At 37.9% G+C, this 18,890-nt stretch overlaps 1 protein-coding gene and 1 long non-coding RNA gene across 5 annotated transcripts in view; one reads left to right on the top strand and one right to left on the bottom strand.

Moving 5' to 3' along the window:
• Positions 1-18,890, top strand: part of SYT9 (synaptotagmin 9) — a 67,414-nt gene that overhangs the window by 28,362 nt on the left and 20,162 nt on the right. For all 4 annotated transcript variants that reach the window (XR_014693889.1, XM_084521968.1, XM_084521967.1 and 1 more), the window contains exons 2-3: positions 2,046-2,397; positions 5,302-5,848. Coding sequence is in view for 3 of the 4 variants with exons in the window: in XM_084521968.1 (XP_084378094.1) it covers positions 2,046-2,397; positions 5,302-5,848 (899 nt within the window). In the remaining variant the exon portion in view is untranslated. The remainder of the gene's footprint in view (positions 1-2,045; positions 2,398-5,301; positions 5,849-18,890) is intronic.
• LOC311438015 lies at positions 5,465-10,222 on the bottom strand. Its single transcript, XR_014693897.1, has 4 exons — positions 9,439-10,222; positions 7,514-9,100; positions 7,325-7,425; positions 5,465-5,600 (listed from the first exon to the last, which is right to left on the bottom strand). It is a non-coding gene; the product is annotated as an uncharacterized lncRNA (long non-coding RNA).

The following is an 18,890-nucleotide window of genomic DNA, read 5'->3' as shown; positions in this document are numbered from 1 at the left end:
AGGTGTATATTAGTAAAGTTTTTCAAACTCTCCAAATTAAATATAGTTAATATTGCTATTATGTATTTTTTCCTCTTGAAAGCAGTTCTTTAGATGACTGTGTCCTCTGCTAAAGTCATCCTCAGGGTAGGGAACTGGTAGTCTGCCTTTCACATTGTTCCTCACCTTCACACATCCTTGGCACTGAGCAGGTTGTAGAGTTCAGTTCTCACCTTGTAATCTTCTGGCTGGTTCTGGCAGCTACCAGTTTCTCATTTCCTTCAACGCTGGATCATTTACACTAATCAGTTCTTTGAAAAAGTGACCTTTTTGCAGACCTCTGATGTATTTCTTCCTTCTCCTCCAGAGAATCCAAGACAAATTGCTTCATTCTGAAGGTCCTCCATCACTACTGCATCCCAGTTCATTGGCTTTGTAATTATATGGAAAGGTTGTTTGCCTTCACTGCCAGACGTGTTTACCAGTAAATATTCCAAAAATATCACAAACCACCATTCTTTCTTCCACATTGCCATTTATGCATGGGAGGAACTTCTTTAATTAATTTCAGCTCTGAAACTCTTTGCTATAATTCCAGGCAGGTGCTGTACTGTTCCTACTGTTAATGAGTTTTGCCTTCATATAACTGTGAGAAGGACAGAAAGAGCCATGCTGGCTAAATTTGTCTAAAATTGGTTTTCAGCATGCAAAATAAACTGGACAGCTCCTGTGTGAAACTGATTGTAGTGTCACTCCCTGCTCTGTGGAAATTTAATCTGTCTGGCGAGTCAGAATGAAACTCGCAGCAGGGGCTGAAGCTATTGACTTTTCCACTTTTTTTTTTTTTTTTAAATATTCTTTGTTCAGATTGAGGCTGTTTCACCTGAATTATCATTCTTAAATAACTGTCCTGGTAGGAGCAACCATTCAACCTCATGCCACCCTTTTAAAATCTAGGCTAGCTCTTGACATCCTCAACCTACAAGCACTGTGAAAAATTGCTTTGATAAGGTTGTTTATAATTTGATGCAGTAAAACAGAATTCTTACTAATTGTGTTTCAGGCATGATCGATTATGTAATCCACAGAGAAACTAATTTCAAAAACACTGTAACCATAAAAACAGCTGTTCCACTGAGTCATTTTCCCAATGTGCAACTTAAAACAAAGCAAAACAGAGAAAGGCCTCTCCTAGCTGCAACTTATTTGTGTCGATATGATTATGGTATAGGATAATGCTAAGAAAGGGGAGGGAAGAGGGGGATGGATGGGAGGGGGAAGGAAGAAAAAGTCACCTCTACTCTCCTTTTATATCAGAAGTTCAGCAACAGAACAAAGAGCCTTTGGAGTTAAAATAAAATAAAAAATAAAAATCTCAGTTTTGAAAAGAGATTAGTACCCTAAATTTAATGATGAACAGCAGGACATGTACTGATAACCAAAAGTCATCTGTGAAGATAAGAATGAGTCTAAGATTAGAAAGAAATGAATTAAACTAATAAAACAAGATACTTCAGTTAAAGACCTAAAAAAATTTCATATCACATATGTACATACATATACGCAAATGTTTATGGTTATGTAAGTATAATACAGCCTCTAAAAGAGATGGTAGTAAGATCTCCTAAAGAAGATGAAGGGAATTTCACTATTTAAAAGGAAAATAAAGAAAAAAAAAAGTACTGTAGGCACTGCTCTTTCACCAGTAGAAAGTAAAGTGACAAAGCAGGCAGCCTTTTTCGTATTTAGAAAGACTCTTCATCTCACCTGGCTTTTGGAGGGAAAATATAAACTAAGCTCTATCTAAATGAACCTTACACTGAAGTCCAAACAAGGTTGGTTAGTTTTCTGTTTGTTTGTTTGTTTTCCCCTTGGGGGAAAAGATTTTTAAAAGAATAGAATATTTAATGAACTCCTATTATATGACCATTGCAGGGACCAGAATTTGATTTCTGTAGATCTGCTATCTAGAGATGTTTACTTCCCATTTTGTATGCCTTGGAGATGCAGAGTTGCGAACAGAAAATACTACAGATCTGACATGCATGTGTTTTTCTTGTTTGCAGATATCTCAGTAAGCTTGCTCTCCTTAGTTGTCACAGCCTGTGGTCTTGCTCTCTTTGGTGTGTCCCTGTTCGTGTCCTGGAAGCTTTGTTGGATCCCTTGGCGAGAACGTGGCCTGCCATTTGGGAACAAAGACAACAAACAGGAATCCCTGAACTACACAGATACAGAGACCAATGACCATGAATACAGTGAAGATTTTCTGGGTCAGCCGACAACCTATCCAGAGTCCTCCATGAAGATCAGCCATACCTCCCCTGATATTCCGTTAGATGCTCAAACTGGAACGAAGGAGAACTGCGTACACAATGCGCGAATGCATCGTCAGACCACTGAACCCACCTCTTCTGCTCGGTCAGTAACTCCAATTTATCTCTGGTGTCAATCAATACAGATACAGCACAAATAGTACAGCTTGATTATCTACTACACCACTCTATTACAAATGCATAATTTACTTGACACGTTTTTTTAAAGAATTACATTAAAGTTATTCTGGCACACAAACCCCTTAGATTAAAAAGATGGGATAACAATGGTATTCCAGCTTTCTGTCAACTACTAACTCATTTGTGCCTTTCCCCTCAGAAGCTGAACAAGCATGAACACCCTATATCTAGCTTGTAAAGAATATCCATTTGTACTTAGCAGCAATACTGAGCACTCAGTAGTATCTCCTCAAAGACTTTTAAAATAGCCAAAGAAGAAAAGTAGGGCAAGCTAATGAAACACTTTCAGGAGTTAGAAATAGAATTAAAAATCATAGGTTTTAGCCACAGTCATGACTGTGGGGGGAAAAGTGCCTGAACAAGAGTCAATGAATGTTCCAGAGAAACTGGAGAAACAGCACAAGAAGGAACAGGAAAAAGGGAGTGTGAGGGTGTGTTATGCTTCACACAGTAAGAAAAAGTATTTGCACATGAAGAGCCAGTGAGTAAATTCTTGAGTCAAAGCAGATACACTTTAGCTGGAAAATGTATGGTCCTAGCCCAACTGCTACTTACTAAGCCTCTTTTCTTGTTATCTGAGAGGGCAAATTTAGTCAAGACTCTTTCCTGCAGGCACACCTGAACATGGGTAACACAAAAGCAGCTAGCAGCCAGTTCAGGAATTGCCAGAAGTCCAAAACATGTCTCAGAATTTGAGAAGCCTTCAAAACAGCATAAATGTTATGCAGCAAAAGCTCCAGGTGCCCCTTCTCTTTAGATTAGTGTAAGAATGGCCGGGGCTCATTTTGCTGTAGGGATCCAAGGGGAGCTCAAAGCCACAATTATGAATACTCAAGCTCGACTCCTGCCACATGCAAGTTTGAATTCCAGCTCAAGACTTATATCCCAGAAGTACAGTAGTACAGGCTGGTGCTGCTCAGCTTTCAAAGTGCTAGCAAATAAGCCTGTTGTGAGATTCATTAAAAACAGAAAATTCATATTCGACATCTAATGCCAAGAGCTCTTGTGTGTCTTTAGTATTATGAAATCACTGAGTCTGATGCAGGCTCTGTCTTCTACAACAGGGCAGCAGTTCTCATACACAATCAAATGACAAATGCACAGTCATCTCACAAGAAACAGTGGAAATCCCAATCTGTAAAAGAACATGCCTCAGCATTGTCAGTGCATGGACCATGTCTTCACTCCTGTGACTCTCTGCAGTTCACTTTTCTTCCAGCTGTTCCCAGCCTGGCCCTCTCCAGCAGCAGTTATGCTGGCTCCCTGCCCACACAAGCAGGACCTGCCCGGGTCTCACCCCAACTGGTGATGAGCTTTGCTCATTACCCCTCTCATTCATTACCCCATACTGTTGCCCAGATCTTCCCCGAAAGACTCTTCCACTGAGCAGGAGGGGCCCATCTTCCTTGCACCGCACCCTTGGTTTGTTCACCTTCACCTCTGTGCCTGCTCCTTTCCTGTGTAACTGGGTGGCCACAGAGAGCAGCCACCTGCCCCTGCTCCAAGTCCTCGTTGACTTCAGCAAGGCAGAGCTGCCTCCTGTGTTCTTTTTCATTCTTCCCCTGGATAAACTGCACCTCCCACTGCTACAAGGAGCTTAAGGGTTGAGCAATATAGATCTTTTTTTTCTGCGACATGGTAACATTTTGTCATGGAAATGACTAACAGAGAGCTATAAAATTATGTATTTGCTATACAACAAGAACGAAAATAGGAGGGTAGTTTATGAGAGGCTGTTCCTTTTTAAAGCATGCATAAACACACATTTAAAAGGGAGGAATGAGCAATGGTACCAGAGTAACTACTGCTGATTACATTCAACATAAATAGCTTTGGACTAATCCTGTGCTAGCATTTTGCATGTGCTCTTTTCATGTTCAGCCACCTCTCATGATACTCCAATACACTGAATGATTGCTGAATTTGAAAAGGACCAAAAAAAAAAAAAAAGTAGAATCCAGCTCATAAGATTAGGATTTTACCTAATCCAACTTTCACATCCCACTACCCCTTACAGGGATTGCAATTTGATTTCTGTTATCTCATGAAGTGGAAATTTCAATCACAATAACCAAGTGACTCCAGGTAATAAATCTCACTGGACCGAAGCTAAAAACAACTTTCTCTCCTTAGAGTAATGAAACTAAAGGAGCTTTTCAACCTAAGTACTGTGGAGCTCATTACATCAGTTATGAGTGGGGAGAAAAAAAAAAAAAAAAAAAAAAAAAGAAGAAAATAAAAACAAAACAGAACAAAACAAAACAACTGATGGTGTGGTCAACCAACCATCTCAGATGAGAACAGTTCACTTGAAAATGAGGTAGTAGCACAGATCAATGAGTAACTGAAATGGAGAGATGTCAAAAAGTGTCCTCTGTGTCCATCCTCATCTTAACACCAGAAATCAGCAAGCTCAACAGGTATAATAGGCCAGATCTTGTTGCCATTTACATAATGTAACTCATTTCATAAGCATTATGAACATAAAGGATTCAGCTGAAAATAGTAACTGATAAGAACTGCTATAGTTCTTATCATATTACATTATACAATGTAATATAGCAGATTCTTTGGATTTGCAATGTCCATGAATTGAAATTTGTTACTTTCTTCAGCCTGGTTTGGAGAGTGCATACCACTAGCTTGAGACAATTATTAGTTATCATACTTTATAACACTAGGAAGTACAAATCTGACCCTGTTGTACCTTACAAAAACACACCAAATGAAAACAAGATATTTGGTGTGTATGTACAGATTCTTATGGTCATCAACACAACCTATTTCAATTCTTTTATTTTCACTTAAGGCATAATTCAATCCGGAGACAGCTCAACCTCTCCAACCCTGACTTCAACATCCAGCAGGTTCAGAAACAGGAGCAACTGACAGGAATTGGCCGCATTAAGCCAGAGCTATATAAACAAAGATCAGTGGACACAGATGATGGCCGGAGGAGTAATAGCAAGGCATGTGGAAAACTGAACTTTATTCTGAAATATGACTGTGATTTAGAGCAGCTGATTGTGAAGATACACAAGGCCATCAACCTGCCAGCAAAGGACTTCTCTGGAACTTCGGATCCATATGTGAAGATTTATCTGCTTCCTGACAGGAAAACAAAACACCAGACTAAAGTGCATAGAAAAACCCTAAATCCAGTATTTGATGAAGTTTTTTTATTTACTGTCCCATACAATGATCTGAATGCACGGAAACTCCATTTCTCAGTGTATGACTTTGACAGATTCTCCAGGCATGACTTGATTGGCCAAGTGATAGTGGATAATTTTTTAGATTTGGCAGATTTTCCCAGGGAATGTAATATTTGGAAGGATATTGAATATGTCACCAATGTAAGTACTATTATTTTTCTTTTTGAAATGTTTTGTTTTGAATTTTATTTCCTTAATTATAACTATAATTCTCTCATACATTTATGAAGGAAAATACTCTATTTTCTCTCTTTCTCAAAATTAGATCTTAATCCAAGGAAACTGACAGTACATCTCAGTCTTCATTTCTTGTCCTTTGTATATATTAAAAAACATCTTATGCAAGAGGTACCGGGTTTAATAATTGCCCCAATGATAGAAAAGCTACAGACTACCCTCCTCTAAATCTCAATCTAAAAATTACTTAAAGAAATACTACTACTTTTATTTTGCCTATCTTTCTATGTTTTCCATTATTTGCCACAAATTACATCATAATGGTGAGCCAGAACCACAGATTCAAGATTTCTTGTGTAATGTTCTTCAATCTTTTAAAAGATTACATTTTCCTAAAGTGAGATGATGCCACATTTATAATCCAGGCAAGCAGAGTTCAGAAAACACTTTCCAAACCAAAAAATGTTACTGGTCAGCCTAGAAAAACTAAAAATTATAACCACCACCTCAGCACATGTTCCATGAAAGAAACAAAACATACTGAATTGGTTTAAGACTTTGATTGGCACAGATTTGTTACATAGGGAAGTAGGAAATTTATAAAATATTTCTATATTCTGTTCCAAAGTCTCTGGTATCAAGTTCAAGAATCCCATTAGGAACTATGCAGAAAACCACAAAATTTTCTATTGGAAAAGAAAGACCTTTATTCTTTTCCCAAAGCATGAGCCTACCTACTTGTAACGCTATTAGAAATTAATCATGCACACCCTACGGACAACAGATGTTCAGTGAGAAAGATACACTACAGAAATCCACAAAGATGAAGCTCCAAGTGCCAACAGTCACTAAATATTTCATTTAGTGTATCAAACCATACTCAAATGGAACATGCATTTTAGAGTCAAATAAACCCAACATAATTAACAATATGACAGAAGTGTAAATTTGTTAGACCTCAATTCAGGAAAGCATTTAAGTATATGCTTCGTTGAATGTAAGAAACTGTAAAAAAGTTAAGAATGTCCTGACACAATTAATTTCCTGAAATGAGATCCTCACCTTATAATTTTTCTATTCTTGCTGTCATCGCTACTTGTGATGAGCTTATTCTTATCTCAGCTGCAAATTTTGCCCATTCAGGGCAGGCGGTACACTTGAGAACACCAGCCTGTGCTGCCCTAATGAACTGTGGTCCTAGAACGGCATTGTGTGATGCAGTGGGACACTCCTGTTAACCTGATGTTGAAAGTTACAGCTTGTACTGATCATAGGTGTATATATTTGTTCTGTTTAGTGCAGAGCTGCCCTCACACAGCACAGTGTACTCAGAAGTTAGAAAAAAATCCCCTAGCCCACTAGACATGGAATCAAAGTAAGTTTAACTCTTTGACCTACAACAATTCTGTCACCCTCACTTGACACATTCTTCTTTCTTACCTTGAAATAAAGCTTTTCCCCAGTGCTCTAGCAGAAACACAAGGGTTGCCTGGCAATGAAATCATCTTTGAAGCACAGGTGTGCATGAAACAAATGCCTTTCTGGAAGAAAGTAGGCAACTTGCATCAGAATTTTTATTATGCCTACGCTGTAAGCAGAGCTCATCAAGTGTTTGGCAAAGTTTTGTACCTTTCTGGTCTGGTAGCATGCCGAATTACAGACCGAATGGATTCAATCTCGCTTTTGTTGTTGTTTGGAATTCCTTTTTTGCAATTTGATACTGTCCTTGTTTTAAGGGGATTTACAGTCTTCTTCTTCAGCATCACACATCTTTGGGTGGAATGTGCTGTGCATCCACCACACAAACCTCTTTTACTTTAGGAGGGAACTTCAGCAGTAGCTTTAGCAGCTCCCTCGCTTGAGAGTAACAGGTGGGTGCATGGGCAGTGTCAGGGAAGGAGGAGCCTAACTCTTCTATGAAGAGTTACTTCTCTTTAATCACAAGTGGAAAGAAAGAATCTGTTAGAGCAAAATCACAGGCATTCCAAGCGAAGCCTGGCTTTGTTCAGCGTTAAGTGTCCCAAGCTCAGCATTTCCGTTTTACAGTCGCCTGGAAGGTGAAGACACCAGTGGAGTGACTTTGGTTTGTACTGTTCCTTTTTCTGTGCTTTAAATCTCTGCAAAAGGTTAGCTCTGGAATTTTTTTATATCACTTCTCCCTCCAAATTTCCAAAGAAATTAGTTTGTCTTCAGATTTTCTATAATTTCTGAAATTAAAGACTTCAGGACTGAAATGTGAGGCATTTATTAATTCCTACTACTACCGATTCCTGTGGGAAGCAGAAGCCCGTTTATCCAAAAGGAACACATGACCCAAAATCTAGACTTGTCACTGGGTTTTCAGCTCAGAGAGACCTTTTCAAAGCAAATGACTCACAGTAGGAGACACGATCCAATTTGGGCTAATCTGAGTTCCGAAATAACAGCATCAGATAAATGAAAGGATGGAGTACTCAGCTTATTCCTTAACATTTCCCGCATGTCAAAGTGTTGAACCAAGTCAAACTCTCTAGGAGTCACATAATAAACCAGGTTTCAGCACGTTTTCTTGTCTGTGTAGCTCAGATATCTTCAGAATGACAGCAGAAGCTGAATCCCACTGGCTACTCAGTTAAGCAGTTCAACGAAATAGAGCTGTAGCTGTGATCCAAAGCCAGCCACGAGGCAAGTTTGTTATGCCGTCAAAGAGTTCATTAATTTTGATTCTTTGTGCTTCTTGGTACACCAAAGAACCAGAGATCCCAAAGACCTTGTTTGCCATTGTTCTCCATTTTATTATGCTCTCATCCAAGCTGACACAGTGACTTGAAAAATGAAGGCATCATATTATTTTCTTGCCACCCAAACAGTCTATTTCCAGGGACTGCTGCACAGCGTACCTCTAAGAAGTCAGCTTTACTACAAACGATGCCATTAAATTGACATGTCTTGCCACATGCTGCCTTCTGTTTTCTAATAATGCTAGATGTCTTATTTATCCAAAACCAACAGTTTTGATCTGTTGGACTACCTGTTGCCAGCCCAGAGCCTGACGTTAGTGCATAACGTGGGTATGTGTCAGCATAAAAACGTTCCTTCGTGCTCAGAAACAATTTGCCTCCAAACACAAATCTCCAACAGCAAAGCGATTGTTCTTCTAATCCCAGTGCCTCTGAGCAGAAAAGCTCTCTCCTGTAACACTGACACTTTTTCCAACCAGAAAGCAGCAGCAGTGGGCTGTTTAATGGAAGAAATAATTAAGCAGATCAACTTTAGATGAACACAAAATGAACTAGATAAGCTTTTCATATAGCCACCAGACAGATGATGCTGGTTCTGGCTCAGGAAAGAAAAAAAAAAAAAAAAAAAAAAAAAAAAAAAAAAGAAAAAAAGGAGATGCTTTTTACAGAACATGAGAACACGTTAGGCTGCAGATGCAAAATGAGCTAATATTTTTCTGGTAGGATTACACACTGTGGTTTTCTAAATTTAAAGGTAAGAATTATAAAGAAGCTCACATGGATGGCCTCAGATGTACAGGTATAAGCTCTACCATATTTTAACACACTACTCACCTACTATGTGAGTAGGTTCATTGAATGCTGCAGGATTACTCTTCTGAGTAAGGCTTCAACCAGCACTGGAGGGGGTCCAATCCAGTTCCTAATTTGTAAGGGTTTAGACTGGGATATGACACAGTTAACATGCAGTAGCCTGAAGTTCTGGTGATTCAGAAGACACGTTTCAGCAGAAATAATCCGAAAAAGAATTCTTAATTAGAAATTTATGTGGCTATCAGCAAATCACTGAGATCCTTTGTCAATGAGAAGAGCTATATAAATGCAAATTTCTTTCATGGAATTCATTTTATTTATCCATTTTATTTAAAAAAAATGAAACAGATTTTTATTGTGTTTTGTTACTAAGTATGAAGGGCTAGATATATCTCTGTTGCAAGCTTTTGAAACTAATAGAGTTACAGCACAAATGAAACTGTCCCTGGATATCTATTATGCATTACTGAAAACAGAAAGTAATACAGTTTTAGCATAAGAAATATGGTTGTTGGGTTTTTTTGTTTGTTTGTTTTTAAATCTAATCCAAGCTCTGTGCTTTCCTCACACTTCCATAGCATCTATATTCCTGCATTATTTACAAGTGCAGTTCTGGTAATCTAAAAAGTTTTGTTTGTGTTTTAAAAGCTGTTCACTTATCTTAATTGACTCAAATCTATCCAATATAGTCACCAAGATGTTTTCTATATAAGAATGTTCTGTTGTAAGACCTTTCTAGGTTGGAGGGCTCAGATGCTTTGCTGGGATGAAGGGAAATACTTCAGATTATATTTTAATCAAAAAGAAAAAATTGCCCATTTTAAAAATATGGTGGTTGGAATATAAAAGTTTAGGTGCACAGGGAGATGTAACGTTCTTCCAAAATGTAGCAAAACAAGAAAATGTGTCCAAACGGACTACGACATGTTCCCTTTTGTAATGGTTCTCAACTGTGGGCCAAAAAAAGTGATCATTACTACTGCTTTTCTGCATTTATCTTACCCAGTTGGTAGCTTGTGTTACAAGTCTTCCACCTTAGCTGTAAGCAATTTCAAACTTCTGAAGCAAGATGAGCCCAGCAAACAAAGACAGGAATATTCAAGGAAGACCCAAGAGACAGCAAGGAGCCAGGGAATCCTTCCCACTGCCTTGCTCTGATGGCCACATCCTGCAGAGCCTTCTTCTCAGGAATCTCTCTGCTAAGTTTCAAGCTATGAAATGTGGAACATCTTCTTAACTCTTGCTGCAAGTGATACTACAACTGTGCTGTACTTTCAGAGAGACTCTCCAGAAATTCTAGACCCAATTTTAGGGCTTTTCTGGATTCAGTTCTAGATATTATGCTAGACTGTATTCTAGAGGTTGTTGGGTTGTATAGATCTTCCAGTTAGCAATGACACAGTTGAGATGCCCTGGGTAGGGATTAAGGAAAAGCAAATGCATGGGTGAACAGTTGGCTGAGGGCCTGGGCTCAGAGGGTTTTAGTAAATGGGGTTACACGAGACCAGTGGTAGAACACTAATGGTGTTCTGCAGGGCTCCATTTAAGGACCTGCAGAGTTCAAGAAGCATTTAGACGATGCTCTCAGACATTTTTGGGTAGTCCTGTTTGGAGTCAGGAGTTGGACTCTATGATCCTTGTGGGTCCCATCCAACTCAGGATATTCTGTGATTCTTTGAGGATAGGTTACAAAGACATTTGTAATGTATCATTTGGTAGTCTCTCAAACATATTCATTGTTTGGAGTAAGTTTTTTTCTTGTTGTTTTTCATAATGTTCATAGACTAATGGCATGTTTTGAAGAGGAAAGAGTTGTTAATATTTCTTTGATTGCCATCTTCAAACTCAAATGTGATCAAGTAAGAATATTTGGCTTTGGGGCAAAAGTCTTTGTCTTTTCCAACCTTAATTATTCTATGAAAATAAAATCAACAAATACAAAGGACAGGTAGCTGTTAGTACGTTTCAGAAGAATGAGAACTTTCTCCTTCAGAAGATTCTCAGTAACCACTTGTACAACTTTTTGTGAATCTAGAAAGAAAAATAATTGCTTGTTAAACACCTGGCAGCTGTGGGGCACAGAGAAGGATTTCTGTGAACTAGACATCTAGCTCTGGTTCATAACAGTTTGTTTGGATTCTCAAAATGTTTGGCCTTCATCAGTCTCTAAGCAGGTGATCTCTCTAGAAAAGAATAATATTTAAAGGACCCCCACTTAGAGCAGGGTAATAATGAAAATAAGAAAAAAGAATGGAAACTTTCATTCTTAACTGGGTCAGCATTTAAAACAAAAACAAAACAAACAGCAACCAAAATAAATAAATAAATAAATAAATAGATAATAATTCAAGCAGTATCTTAATACACATGATAGTGTTTTGAAAAGGAGAGAATTAAAAAGTGGGATAGTCATAAGTATTTGAAATTTTCCATTCTGGAAGTGCTGATTGTTCCCTGCTGCTATTCTCAAGTTTTCCCAAGAAAGAAAGATTTGAGAATTTGTATTTTTAGGCATTTATGTTGTATAACTGAGATGTAATTGGAATCATAACATCACCAGAAGGAAGTTCCAAGTTCCCTGTTTCAGAGATGTTAATGCCAACCACAGTATGTGTGGAAAAGAGGCAAAGAGAGAGACTAAATGATTTCAGTCAGTTGCTTATGGAAAGCATAATAAAAGTAAAATTTTGAAGCCAGACCAAGTCTACCGGGTTTTCTGCAGTTCAAAACTCTGTTCTGTCCTCACACTGAGAAAAAAAATCCCCAAAGGTTGCATCTCTCAGGATCACTCCTGCTAAGAGGCTGTGTGCAATTTAATGTATGCCAAATACACGTGCATACTGTTTACACCCCAAAAACTCAAGGAAAATAAACCTCTGTCTTTGAAAGAAGTAAATACTGTGGTAAACTCATGGGCAGCAAAACAGACACAGAGGACATGACTTGCTTGAGTCTGGGCACTACTTAATAGCAGCAGTGAGACTGGGTTCAGAATCTGCAGATTCCTGGCACCTATAGCACTGCTTATCTTCAGCAGTTTACACTCACTGCAGCTGGCAGTAAGTCAACTAAGTCCACCTACTCTGATTTTAAAAGATGTTTAGCTTGTCAAGCTGTTTTAGCCAGTATTTCTAAAATTCCTCATTTGGCAAATTGCTGGATTTTTAAAAAGTAATGACATTGAGCAAGATCTCAGGAAAGCATTTAAAATGTTTACAGTGGGTTTTTTTTTGCAGTCAACAGTTTGAGAAGGAACAGAAATGAACCAAATCTGTGGCTCTAGGTATGAATTCAAACCCAAACTGTTAGTGTTGAAGTGCTATATCTACTTTTTTAGGACTGTAACAGTAAATGAGAAACACTCGATGACTTTTTTTTTTTTTAATACAGAAGACCTATCCAAGCATTAATCTGGCATTCCATTTGCAGAAAATCAGGTAGTCTTTGGCATAAGGGAAGCAATCAGTGCAGAGGTGTACCCATTTCCTTGATATGCAAATACAAGTCTTCTTGGAAGAGAAGAGTCTGGGTTTGCAGACCCAAATGTCTTGGCCACACTAAAGCCTGTCAGAAGCTTAAGGAGCAGCAACAGTTATCACATGCCTAGGCAAATTAAGGCAGCAGACACAAGCAGTAAGATTCACCACACTTAAATTTTAGACGGATTAAAAGTAATCAATAAAAATACACAACCAAAACCAAAAGTACTCAGAAAACTACAGTAAGCATATTTACCTTAAAGAGGCAAATTAGTGGATATTCATCTTCTCATAAAGCACAATGGTCATTCTTTATCTCATAATTTTCCTTTTTTTTTTTTTTTAATTTCTCACTACTCTGGATTACCACAGTAAGGATAAAAAAGAAATCAATTAGCTTTCAGCATCAGAAAACTGCTTTAGCCATGGCTTTTCCTATGTTTTTGTGTGTTTGTTTGTAATAAATATTTTTTTTTTGTTTGTAATAAATATTTAAATGGGTTCGTTTTCATTATCAAAACTGGGTTTTTCCTTTTGTCTTTCTGTGTTTTCTTTTTTTGACTGATGATTTTGTTAATTACTTGCAGGAGTAGATTTCCTAGAAATAAGACAAGTTTAAGTGACTAGAAAACAGCACTCAGCATGGCTAAAGAAAGGATGGATCAAGTTATTTACAGTTGTATGAAGTAGAAAAAATACTGACATGTATTTTCTGAAAACTTAAAGCCAGTGGATGCCTAATCCTGTTTGGAGCAACTAGCGAACTGTCAGAATTATAATTGAGAAAACTTGGGAATGGTCTGAAGTCTGAAACAAAAGGCAAATATTTTGAAGAGCAATGGTCTAAGATGCAGATAGGCTGGTCCCAAGTCAGTGGTACAAGCACTGCAAATGTGGCTCTCAAGAATGGTGACAATTCAGTGCAAGTGATTTCCTAACAGCTTTTTAGCTCCACAGGCATGGCCAGAAACAGGATGAATCTTATAATAACACTGAAGCCTCAGTTAATATTTACTGGGGCTTTTGGACTAGTTTAAGGCCAAGCTGACTCAGAGAAACGTGGATATGTGTATGTACCACATGAATTTTACTGAACTTGGGAACACAGACATCAGGGTTTATCCACCAAACAAAAAAAAAAGTAGAAATGGGACCGTTTCAGTGAAAGAATTCTGGAGAGAAAAAATAATTTTGACCTTGGTAATTTGAGAAGTCAAACTCCAGAAAAAGATATTTTGATTTTGCATTTGGAATGCCTTTCTGTTGCAATATATTCAAATATTTTGAAAGTTGAAATAGGAAAAAAAACACCCTGCTCTTTTTAAATCAAAGCAAATTTTTTCAAGTCAAGTTATATATGTCTGCTTCAAAATGGAAATAACTTTTATATATAACTGAGTTTCCATTTCCTATGAAATGGAAATCCTGGTTTCTGCACCAATTCTTCCCCAACTCCACAATGCTGCATATTCTTGAGTTCCTCTCTCCTCTTCTGCCTTCGCATTACATGTACCTCCTGCTTTCCAGCCCTATGGCTGTGGTGTGAAGAACGCTTTCCTCCATGTATTAGCTACATGCTAAAAAAGGTTAAACCCAATCCTAAATTGCTGCTTTTCTAGATTATTGCAAGAGTCTATAACCACCCATGTAGTATACATTCCCCTTTCTTCTCACCCTCCTCTGCCAATTCTTTTTATCAAGAAATCACTCTCTAAACTATACTCAGCCCTCAGTGAAACAACTCACAATAACATACATCCTGCGTACAAAAGCAAAGGCAAAATGTGATCCTGGCCAGCCAAGCCTGTCCTTCAACTATACCATGCAATTTTGTTAGTGGAAACAGCAAACAAAAACAATGCTCTAGTATTTTACAATTCATAGACAGTATTTCTTCAAGATGAGCAAAGGGCATTCGCACAGCAGTAACTGAAACAGCTGCATTAACTGATCTTCACTGCAACCAGCCTGCACATAATTTGAGATTAGATTGAAACCATGGCCATTTTTTTCTACAGGGTTATATAACTTTCAGCTTAAATATGTATTTAGCCAGGCAGGGAAAAAAAAAAAAATATTTCAAGCACACATTTAATTATTAAACAGTTTGGGGAATGCTTGCTTTGTCTTTTTATTTATTTATTTATTTATTTATTTTCCAGCAAAAGCCATGGAGAGTACTTAAATAGGTTGTAAATTCATCAAAATTTCTGCAAAATCCCACTAAGTTTAGTTTCAATATTTGGAGCCAAATTTGAAAGCATTCTTCATTTTGATCAGCACACACTGTACTTATGTGAAAAGCCTCGAGGTATACCATGAGGTATATTTATTTCTCCACCAAAAAGTATGTTTTAGGGTTGTACATCTTTCCTCTATGCACAGTCTGTTTCTCCAGTTCTTATGGAAAAACATTTTTTTCATATATATGTCAGTCTGGTATTAAGCAATAGGTGGACATGTTGTGTAACCTAGGGATTATGTGCAGCTGTGCTCCAAACTCTTACCAAGACACACAGTATGTTTGTGCAGGTTAGTGCAGAGGGGAATAACCCCTAGGAGTAATCCTGGCTCTTTGGGAAGCACCTCCAGCACTAAATTACAGAGTTGTTGGAATTTGGAGGAGGCTACACCATTTGCTAAATAACTGTGCAGGGGCTCTCTTCAGACCTCCCCACTGACTTTGTGGGGGGAAAACGTCAGAAGCTGCAGTGAGGTTTGAGCTGACTGGTGGAGCAGGGTATACTGCGGGAACACTCAACTGAAGTCTTTATCAGGAAACGAAAAAAAAAAAAAAAAGTAGCCCTGTACTATTACTTAAATAGACAATGTTATTAATAACAAATGTAAGAGATATGAAGTGGCACCAGAAGAGGAACTAGCTACAGATTAAGCCTGCATATTCCCAACCATGTGTTAAAGACTTTTGGTCAGGTACCACCCACCTATAGCTTTTCTAATCTAGGAGGTTTTTAGCAGCTGATCATGTAGTCTGAAAGAAATAAAAGATGAAACAATCAGATTGGCATAAATAAGAACAGAACCTTTAAAAGATACATTTTGCTAAAATTTGCCTATATGGTCTGCAAGTATAATAGCAGTGTCATTCCAGCCTGACTGTTGCTGCAAGGCCTCACAGATGTACGACAGCTTCTCCCTCTTTGACCCTGGACCCTCAGAGCACAAGGGCTGCTTCTGAGGCTCTGTAGAGAACCTTGCTCAGATTACTACAAAGATGCACAGCTACTTCAATTATTTCACTTTGTTAGAACAGACTACTTGACAGACAAACTACACAGGGAAAGGGGGACACAACGGCATCCTTCTTTCAGTGAGATATTTTCTGGGAGCAGAGCTAAAGAAAAAAAAGGCAAAACTGAGATACCTACATCCAAAGGAGCCTTTTTTATCAAGATTTATCAGTCCCATGGCCACTACCTTTTTCAAATTGCCGACGCTCAAACCTCAGAATCCTGCCCTGGTCCTCACAAACACTGAATGGCAATTTACAATGCCAACTCAAACACTAGAGGCAGGGATATATTAACTTCTGTAGTTAGACCTGCTGAAGACACTGGGACTTCTCACGTGGGTAAATGACGCATATCGTCGCTTGTAGTGTCTGCGCCTTCCCACGGCTCCCTGGCAGAGCATCAGAGTGAGTACTGCACATGGTGTAGTCTGGTGAAATGGCAGGCTCAAATGAAGACGCTATGCTAATAACGTTTGTGGTAAAATGACATTTGAGATTCACATAGCTACATTTTTCTGGCACTTTGTTGTCTTGATTAAACACCTTGTTCTATTTACTCAAGAAAACAGTAGTCACAAGCTGCAGCTTACCTTAGCGAGTGTCTAATCATTTGCTACTGTCATCAGGCAGACTCAAATGAAAGCTACATACGCCATCTGGAAGAAGATTTCTGACTAGTGATGGCATCTTGCTTGTGATGGGCAGGGAAGCAGAAAACAACTGACAGCTGGAGGTTTTCACAGTTGATTATATGAACTATTGGGATAAATTCCCCACTCAGATTCTTGGGCCAAATCTGGCGTCTTAAAAATAGCAGTTTATCACAACATCAGAAAACGTAACCCTGCCTGTCAGACAACCAATTGCTAGCAGCCACAGTAGACGTGGCTGAAGCCCACTATTCCTCCTACCTAACACTTCCTGTTCCATTTCCTGCAGCAAAATTATTTGAAATGGAGCAGTGGCTAGGCAAACAGCAATACTAATATTTTCTATTCTATTTCTATGCAATATTTCTATTAATCTAAAAAGTGCTACCCAAACACTATTAAATTTAATGCAGAAGAATGAAAAAAAAATGATTTCCACACTAATTTGTACATTTATTATCAGAATTCATAGGGTTCTTTATATGTTTTATTATAAAAGCTTGCTGGGGTTTTATAAATGTATTTAAAAGCCAGCTGTGGTTTAATCAACCATTTGATCTACATTACGATAACTCTTCTGAACAACCCTAATGATAAAATAAATATGTATGTGGTATAGGGAAAGAAAGTCTGTACAAGAAGAATAGGAAGAAAACAGCTGGTACTGGTTTCAAGCCCCCTAGAGAGTTTTTACGAGCATCAGGAAGAAAAGAATCACTTTAAAATAATGAAAACCTTTCAATGTCTGTACTTCACTGAGCACAGAATCTTACAGTAAATGATAATCTAGCAATAAACTTCAGTCTCTGTTGGGATTGCAACATTCTATGCGGGTAAAAATGAGTGGTATCCAGCATGAGATCTTGACTCTACTGAAGTCAGGGAAAAAACTGCCACTAGAGCTTAAATTTCATGCATACCCTTCTTGCTACAGTTTGGAAACAGTACCTTGTAAACTGTATAAAAAGCTCCATGGAATGATGTAAATAAATCACCTGAGGTGTACCTCAAAAAATTCACTAGAACATCAGAGCAAGCAAGTTACCATCCTTTTTTTCCTCTCTGTAAAACAAATACATGACAATGTCCTGCTCAACAAAGATTTAAATCTCCACCTTCTCCTCCCCCCACATTAGATGGCTAGATGAGTGAGTCACCCATCAAACCTGTTCCTGGAAGAAGCAGACAGAAATCCCTATATCAGAAATAACCTGAGTCCTATATCCACATCATCAACTTTGACTGGCTGGCAGCAGCCCTAATAGAATGAAAACAGAACAGATTATTGTTCAAGATCTCTGCGGTGAGCACCCTGAGCCATTCTTTTCAGTAGCTCAGCCGTGTTTCTCATGTACTTCTTTTCCAAATTCTACTGTTTACTCGTTATCAGCAGTCTTAGGAAAGTCATGAAAAACACTTCACTTATCACAGAGCTTTTATTATAAAACACATAAATACTATATATTATATATTGCATAAATATTATATATTATAAAACAAATAAAAAGCATCTATTGTGATATCTATAGCCATAATATATATCTTGGTGGGGAAAACAAAACAAAAAAAGTGTGCTTGTTTTAAAAGTAGGCAAGTAGATGAAGCAATAGATGCTCACTCTCCTCACCTCCATCCAGACATTCTCTTGTTCTCACAAATCATTTATTTCAGGAAACATTTCAGTGCTTAAGCAACACACACAAAAATTGACATTATCATTCTTTTCAGACAGTATTGCTCCAAAAGTTATGAGTCACAGTGCTCAGAGATAACTACATAAATTATTTCAAAATCATACTTCCAAAAAATTGAAGTCAGGCCCTTTTAAGGTGTCAAATTGTGTACACAAAATCATTGTTCATTCTCAAATGAACAGTTCTAAAGTGAACTCATCACTTCGGACAAGGCAATTCACAACCTTGTCTTCATTTCTAAACTATCATATTGTTTAAATTATAAACAACTAAAGGAAAAATTTGAGAAGGCACTAAAGTGACTCCAGGATACTAAGTCAGTCTCAGATTTTCTAAAAATGCAACCATCTTCCTACCCATATGGTAGTATGTACATAATAACACCAGTTATTTTGGG

The sequence above is a fragment of the Aythya ferina genome (assembly GCF_964211825.1).
Source record: "Aythya ferina genome assembly, chromosome: 5".
In the NCBI taxonomy this organism is placed as follows: domain Eukaryota; kingdom Metazoa; phylum Chordata; class Aves; order Anseriformes; family Anatidae; genus Aythya; species Aythya ferina.
Note: the sequence above shows the minus strand (reverse complement) of the source record. Positions and strands in the feature narration are given on the sequence as shown.